The sequence below is a fragment of the Rousettus aegyptiacus genome, unplaced genomic scaffold (assembly GCF_014176215.1).
Source record: "Rousettus aegyptiacus isolate mRouAeg1 unplaced genomic scaffold, mRouAeg1.p scaffold_m13_p_5, whole genome shotgun sequence".
Classification (NCBI taxonomy): domain Eukaryota; kingdom Metazoa; phylum Chordata; class Mammalia; order Chiroptera; family Pteropodidae; genus Rousettus; species Rousettus aegyptiacus.
The window spans coordinates 78,437,887-78,446,762 of NW_023416308.1; the positions used below are offsets into that span (position 1 = coordinate 78,437,887).

Below are 8,876 nucleotides of genomic sequence, written 5' to 3' on the forward strand. Positions count from 1 at the left end.
AGTTTTATTCCTCTGGAAACCAGCCACATCATGGTTATCTAGAGGCTTTTCCAAAAATCACCTCATTAACATGAACTCAGGTGTAGTTAAAAGGTGCTTGTTAGGAATAACAAAAGACACTCCTTTTACCTGGAGCTATTTCAGGAATTGAGGGCAAAAGACCAAATATTATAACAAAGGGTGCTCCTATTGCTCTTATCACTTAGGAAATTACAAGGTTTTTAGGAGCCCTGTACCAGGAAAGAGGATGAAATTTCTTATTATAAATCACAATCTCATACTAGGCAAGTAATCTGATTAAGTAGGTGGGGTAAGTATAATATTTATGTTTGCCTTTCGACTATCAGATAATTATTGAAGGATGTTTAAGGAAATAATATCTTTAGTTTATGAGATCTTTTTCTCTTTCAACTTGTACCATTTCTGGCAATTCACATACGTAAGAATTAACAACAATGCTCTTACATTTCACTATTTTCCTCACCACATATCCCTAGATACCACATATAGGTATCAAATATCATCAACAATGTTTATTGCTTTAATCCATATTTATGAGTATACTGAAGATATTATATACATGTAAATATATATAATAAATATATAATATAATTTATATTATCTGTTATATATTTCACTCAGTATTGCTATTGCAGGATCATAAGCAAAAATCTCAGTGTCCTTCCATCAACTCTTTTTTTCATTTAAGAATTATGGAACCCCAAATCCCTTTTTTACTACTACGTAGTACTTCATGTGGCCATAAAATAGCTACTTATATGACATTTTTCAAGAAATTGTCATCCGGTGAAAAGCAGAAATAAAAACTTCTACCATTATTCATCAAGGACTTTTTTTTTTTTTTTTCAGGTTGTATGGGGATGATCAGACCTGAGAAAATCTCTATAGAAGTGATTTAGATGTGTGTTTAGGTGTGGGTGGATTGGAGCAAAATGTGAAATGGTTAAAATATTAGAGGATAATTAACAAAACTAAGACCAGAGGGAGAAAAAAGTTTAGTCAAATTGTTTTCAATTCCCCCAAAAGTAATATGAGTCAAAATCTGTAAAGATTGTAGAACCAGGGAGGTGTTAAGAACTGAGCATTTTATTTGAATGGTCTTCAGGATTCAAATTACAGCTTATCACTTATAGTTTAGTATAAAGTTATTGAAAAGAAAAAGTAGGGAGGCCGATATATAAAGCAGGATTGCAGTCTTCTCCAGATTTCAAGGAATCTAGAGATCCACTGATCTCTAATCTCTGGGAAGAAAACACAATTATGCTAATCTAGCTTCAAAGTATGTCTAAAGTAGCCAAAATTTGTTTCTTATTTTTGTTTGATTGTTTCTTATAAATATACTGGCTTAGTTTAAATTGTCCATACTTTTTTTTAGCATCTTTTTTTTATTAAACTTATTGAGGTTTCATTGGTTAATAAAATTACATGGGTTTCTAGTGTACAATCAATAATATATCATATGTATCTTGCATTGTGTGTTCACCACTCAGAGTCAAATCTCCTTTCCTCATCATATACTTGGCCTTCTTTACCCTTATCTACCTCCTTGTTTCCACCCTTTCTCTCTGGTACCCACTATATCTTGTCTGTTTCTGTGAGGTTTTGTTTGTCTTATTTGTTTGTTTGTTTGTTTTCAGTATTATATCACATATATGAGTGAAATCATATGGCCCTCAAGTTTTTTTATCTGCTATTTGTTTAGCATGATTACCTCAAGATCCGTTTTGTTCATACTCTTTGAATGTGGTACATCTGCTTTATTTTTCTCTTTTCTTTCTACTTCTTGTTCTTCTTATTATTATTCTTCCTAAGCCCCAGTAAAAACAGCCTCTCTATTCCACACTCCTTAATCCACTCAACATCTACCTTAAACATAAATGAATCTTAATTCACTTAGAGAACTTATTTCATATGGCTCTGTCTGAAACACCACTCTTTTCAGATCTCCTCTAATGTTCACCTTTTATGCCTTGAAAAACATTACATTAACCATTCCTTCATGGTTATGTAATGAAAAACATTACATTAACCATTCCTTACATAACCATGAAGGAATAGTTAATGTAAGAAAGGTAGACTCTCTTCTAACAAACCCCATTTGAGAACTAATGCCAATGACCCAGGGATAAAAAAAAAAAAAAAAAAAAAACAAACAAAAAAAACTAGATCCCCAGGACCAGGAGCTGTGTAGTTAATATTGAAGGCTCTCAGAGGATTACATACTAATGTAACAGAGCAGCAGAAACAAGATTTCTTCTAGGAGACCAAGGCTCATGGGCTGGCATTTAGAAATAAATAAAGAAAAACACCTAATGGTGGTTTTTCAGGCAAACTAGACTAGAGCTCACTTTCTATTTCTACAAGAGCTAAGAGCTAAGTTATGAATCCTGAAACTTTCCTATTTTTCAGCTCTGATAGGTCAATAGGCTTGTTTGCTTCTGCCATTCTGATGTGTATTATAGAATCTCAGAACATTCTGGTCAAACTGCCATCCAAAGCACTGAAATTATTTGTTCGGTGCTCAGTATGGTTGAATGATAATTGTTGCAAGTGGGAGCTGAAGCTTTTTGACTTCTCATTCAAGTTTTCTTTTGCAGGTTATCAGAATCAGTGGAGAGAAGACAGAATACCAACCTCTATGCCACCAATCAATACATCATATTTGAACCCCAGAACCGTATTCTTGATTGGAATTCCAGGACTAGAACATGTGCAGTTTTGGATTGGGTTTCCTTTCTTTATTCTGTGCCTAGTGGCTCTTGTGGGAAATATCATTTTATTAATCATCATCCCCACAGAACGCAGCCTGCACAAGCCCATGTACATCTTCCTAGCTGTGTTGGCAGCCACTGACATAGGACTCTGTGCAGCCATTGTTCCCAAGATGCTGGCCATCTTCTGGTTCAGATCTTCCTCCATGGCTTTTGACACCTGCCTAGCCCAGTTGTTCTTTATTCATGCTTTGCAGTGCATGGAGTCTGGCATCCTATTAGCTATGGCTTTTGACCGCTACATTGCCATCTGTGATCCACTGAGGCACACATCCATCCTCACACCTTCCATTCTGGGTCGCATGGTTGTGATGGTGGCAATCCGAGCTATAGTGCTGGTTGGTCTGTTACCCATTCTAATCAAAAGACTCCATGTTTTCCATTCCATTCTTATTGCCCACTCTTACTGTGAGCACATGGCTATAGTCAAGCTAGCTGCAGAAGACACCCAAGTCAATAAAGTTTGTGGCCTTTTTGTGGGGTTTACAATTCTGGGATTTGACATGATTTTTATCATCATTTCCTATGTCCTTATTTTCCAGGCTGTCTTTCGTTTACATCAAAAGGAGGCACGACTCAAAGCATTTAATACATGTACAGCTCATATTTTTGTTTTCCTTGAGTTTTATATTCTTGCCTTCTTTTCTTTCTTTAGCCACCGTTTTGGACATGTTGTCCCCTCTACCCACATTCTTCTGTCTACTATCTACCTTCTTGTGCCCCCTGCACTCAACCCTATTGTCTATGGTGTAAAAAATAAGGACATTTGTAAGCGCGTGACACAAATTTTTCTTGTGAGTCATGGATCCCAGTAGTCATCTATTAAATGTTTGTGGTCATGTAGAGAATAATTTAATTTCTTAGAGATGAAGAGAGCTTGGAATCTGGGTGTTCATTGTTGGGGATTTACATTATCATGCGCTATCTTAAAGGTGTTTATTTCTAAAATTATAGCTAGATTGACATAAAAAAGTATCCAAGTTAACATTGATACTAACTTTTTATCCATAATGCATTTGACTTCTAATCTTCATTGTTTTCTTCCTTTTATTTGGTGTTTAATTTGCTGTTCTTTTTATTTCTTCATAAGGAAGTTTTGATTACTGGTTTTCAAACTTTTCCTTTTGTAATCTATGTATTTTCAAGTATGGATTTATTTAATCATTGCTTTTGTTGCATACCATACATTTGACTCTATTTTTATTCTTATTCTATTAAAAATAAGACTAATATTCATTGTGATTTCTGTGTTAAACCATGAGATTTTAAGATATAATCATGCATACATGGCCAGTTGACTTTTGAACAAGATGTCTAAGCAATTTAATGGGAATTAGAAAGTCTTCCTGAACTATAGTACTAGAACAACTAAATGAATACATGAGAAAATGAACTGTGACATCTTCCTCGTATCCCATACCAAAATTATGTTAAGGCGAATTATAGACCTAAGCATCAAAGAAAAAGGTATAAAAATCTGGTTCGAATACACACCTCATTAGAAAAGGAACAGCACTGCATCATTGAAAGATGAAAAAGTGGAACTTGCCAGAGATTCACCCTCTAGGGTGCCATGAAAAGCCATTCATGGATTTTTAAGAAAGCTGCTGGCTACTGGGTGCTGCTTGCTTTGTGCACTGCAGAATCTGAGCCCTAGAAGAGTTTCAAGAACTGCAGGAGCCTGCTGAAAACTAGAGAAAGCACCTAAACTGCAAGAGTCTGTGGAGTGAGCATAGAGGAACCAGGAAGCAAAATCCTCTTCTCCTGTAGTGCCTTACCAGTTCCCTCCAATGACAAAGTTTAGCATTGTGCCAGCTTGTAAAGAGAAAGTACTTAGATGGCCAAGGTACACTTTCACAGAGAGGTAAAAAATAAATTTGGAGCTGAGAGGCAATCGATCTTTAAAAGCACAGCCTCATAGCAAGTAATAAAGTTGTTGGTACGTGTACTGGGAACACGATATGTAAGTAGGCTAGTCAGGCATTTATTTGTCTTGCTTACATATAGTACTCATACCAGTCTTCACTTAAATAGGTAACAAAAACATTGCCTTTAACATCTTTTTCTTTTTAAATAAAAAAAAAATCCCATAGGACAGAATGAGCAAAAAAAGTCGACTTTTTTTTTTTTCTGATATTTTGTCATCATTAGAATGAGAAAACTCAAATCAAGCATAAATACTCAGTTCTCCTGAAATAAAAGGTGAAAAAGTTTTTAAGAGCTGGGTTTGGGTGGGGGGTGGGGGTGGATTATAGGCCATCTGTGTTTGCTAATTGGCTATACACTACGAAAATCAAACGTTATCTTCATAGTAGGAGGGAGTTTTACAACGTGGAACAACGGTATATCAAAGTGAGATTCCTACCCTCCTGTAGAGACTGGGAGATAGGTGCACCATCTTCCTTGATGAATGCATTTCAAAAGGATGGCTCCCAGGTCCTAAGAAAGCCAGTCATAGCTTGTAAAATAACCCAGTCCTTTAATCGATCTACATCACAAAGGACAGAAATAATTTACAGTTAAAAGTTTTCTTAAGTAAATGCTCCAAGAAAAGAGAGAATGGCATGATAGATGTGAATTCAATGCAATTTTGATGTTCTAATAACCCATAGAACCAATATCTCTTGTAGGATCCCATGAGGTTAGCTTTCAGGGAGTCACAAAAAAGCAGGAGATCGATTACTACAGCTACTTTATAAAACAGGAAGGCCCACACCTTACCAAAAATATCTAGCACAAAATGACTATAAGTCCTTTAGAGAAGTTTTACTCCAGATGCAATTTACCAATGAGAAGTCTTTTCTTTTCCTTTCCTTTCCTTTCCTTTCCTTTCCTTTCCTTTCCTTTCCTTTCCTTTCCTTTCCTTTCCTTTCCTTTCCTTTCCTTTCTTTTTTTTTTTTAACAGTAAGCAATGATATTTGATACCACAGTTATAGGTCCATCTGTGTAATTCTCCAGGAGAATAGACCTATAAAATACCTGACAAAAGTAAAAGATATAAAAACCGAGAACAGATCATACATGAACAATCATCTAAATATGACAAAGATGTTAAAAAATGTAGTAGAGAATAATGTTTTTTCAACATATGATAAGTAAATTACATATTCATATGGAGAAAAATAAACCTTGCCTGCAACTTTATGCCACTTAGGGGGAGCAGAGTTTGTCATCCCAAAATATACTTCTTTGGGATATTAATTATTTTAATCTAGTTATTTTTAGAAGACAACAGACTCAGGAAAAAACTTTGACCTTCCCCCTCACTGCCTAAAAACATTTAGATAGAGAACTGTCATCATAATAACTATAGTTTAACATGAATTAGTGTGTGATAGAAGTGGGGAAACCCAACAAGGCTCTTTGATCAAAATCCTCTCTGTGGACCATTGTTAAAGATGGCCCAGTAAAATTTTTTGCTAAGCATTTGCTTTTCTATCTCCATGTGAATTGCCTTCCTGTTCTTCGAAGTCCCAAACCATGACCCACCTCCCTGCCTTTCTCCTTAACTCAAGATGGCATATACCACCTGATTTGTCCTCTTGCCCTATATTCTTAGATTTGTCCTCCTGTCCCATTTCTTACAAAATCCCTTTAAGTACAAAGTAATTAAATGTAGTTATTTTCTCCTGTTAATCTGTCTTATGTCAATAGGATGATTAGGTCAGCCAGAAGAACTAAGAGGGAAAATCCAATTCAGGATTTATTTTCAATCTAACTGTGAAAGGCAAAACAATAAAGCTATAAGTGAAATATAGAAGAGTATCTTCATGATCTTAAAAGAATGACTTCTTAAATAAAATATAAAAATATAACATTTGGGAAAATATTAACACATTGAATAATATTAAATTAAAATTTTCTGTTTATTTAAAAACATTTTTAAATGAAGAACGAGAAACAAAGAAAGATGCATACAAAAACTGCGTTAAATCTATAGATCAATCGGGAGATAATTTAGACTCTAAATGTATTGACTCAAATTCATGGACACGGTAAATCCTTCTATTTATTAGATCTTAAAAATGTTCTTTCATTAGTGTTTTGATTATACAGAGTCTACATATTTATGTAGGTTTATACTTGTTTTTCTTGTTTAATTTATTAAAATGTAAATAGATTTTTGTATACTGATCTTTTATTATGGTGTCTTGATAAACTTATCATTTATTCCAGGGAAATTTTGTAGAACCTTTGTAGGTATTTTCCATGTAGACAATTATGTAATCTCCAGTTAGGAATAGTTCTAGTTTTCTTTTCCAATCTGAATGCCCTTTATTTTTTTTCTATTCTTATTGCATTTATTAGGACTTCAATCATGATATTGAATAGGAATGATGAGAATAAATATCCTTATTTGTTCTTAATAATAGAGAGTAATCGCTCAGTCTTTCACCATTAGGTATGCTGTTAACTGTATGTTTTTTCTACATTCTTTTTGTAATTAGAAGAAATACCTGTGTATTCCACTTTTGCTTATGACTGAATATTTATTTATTTTTCCTGAGGACTGGATATAAAATTTTTTTAAATGCTTTTTCTGTATCTATTGATATGATTTTTTCTTTTCCTGGTTAAATCTTTTAGTGTATTGAGTTCTTTTTAAAATATCCAGAACAAATAATTCTTGCCATCTCACTTACTAACAAACCATTAATTGTCTCTGGATATTTAAATTGACAATGTAGTAAATTATATTATTAGTTCCTATTATTTACTAAACCTTTTAAATATCAGTCCTCCTAATGTGTGAGCATTATTTTCCATATCAATCACACCAGTCTCCATCATATGACTTGCTTTTGCCAATGAAATGTACATGGAAAAAACTTATGCCATATGTGAACTAATGATTTAAAATGCATCATTACTTTCATGGTCTCTCTTTCTCAGTTCACATTTGGGCTTCACTTCAACCTAAATCCAGGGTCAAATCAGCATAGCTAAAGCATAAAGGAAAAATATACCTTTGTTGTTATAAGTTCCTGAGATTTAGGGAATTCATTTTACGTTATTTAGTCTATATTGATTAATATGAATGTCAAAAGTTTCCTTGCCTCAACCATTTTCCCCTTCATCCAATTACTAACCAGACATCTTGTTGAAATACAGTTCAGAACTTTAGCTCTTCTCTAGTAGTAAACCATCCTAGATTTATCATTTTATTTAAAATGGAAGCCTAGTTCTTACCTATAATACAAAAGTACATACTCTCTGCACCCTTGTTATCTCTCAGAATTAATCTTTTATAAGTGAATCCCTCTTGCTTATTCCTTTCAAATTACCCTAACCTTTTTATTCAAACAAGCATAACATGTTCAACCTCAGTGTCTGCATTTTCTGATTTTCCTTGATTGCAACACTCTTCTCCTGATATTCATTAACCCTATACTTACCCTACTTTGCAATACATTATTGCAACTAACTTGCTCTATAACCCCTATATCTATTATCATCTATCTCTCTATCATCTGTTATCTATCATCTATCTATCTATCTATCTATCATCTATCATCTATCTATCACCATCATCTATCTATCTATTTATCTATCATCATCTATCTATCTAGCCGCACATAAAAAGAGATTGAGGAGAGTTGTTCCTATAGTTTTAACCCCTATCACTAGAGAAACCTTATATATATTTTTAAAATTAATCCATAAATAAAGAAATGATGAAAGAATTAAAAGATGAAATAATTGACAATGGTGGCATAATATATAATATATTATATATATAAATAATTTTCAAAGTTTGATGTTAATCATGTAAAAAATTGTGAAACTTTTAACTTCCATGGAAACAAAGAAGTAGTTGCTCAGGTTGCTAATTATAAAAATGAATGACCTCAATAAAGTAAGGAATAACAGATTTAATAGAGAGAATGGAAACAATGTAATACTATGATTAAAAGAAGAGCAACTGGGAAATGAAGCAAAGAGGAAATTAAAGATCACTTAATTCAAACTTTTTGCTTTGATAAAAGGAGTGAGATAGTTCTCAAGAATTATTTAGTTTCAAAGAGGTTATTTTTCATATAAAACTTGAATATGCTTATTTATTTAAGAAGGGAACAAACAGTG

At 33.4% G+C, this 8,876-nt stretch overlaps 1 protein-coding gene across 1 annotated transcript; it reads left to right on the plus strand.

Moving 5' to 3' along the window:
* The first annotated feature begins 2,659 nt into the window (after positions 1–2,659).
* LOC107506724 (olfactory receptor 52A1-like) lies at positions 2,660–3,607 on the plus strand. Its single transcript, XM_016137537.2, has one exon. It carries the CDS (start codon positions 2,660–2,662, stop codon positions 3,605–3,607), a length of 948 nt encoding a protein of 315 aa, XP_015993023.2.
* The last annotated feature ends 5,269 nt before the right edge of the window (positions 3,608–8,876 follow it).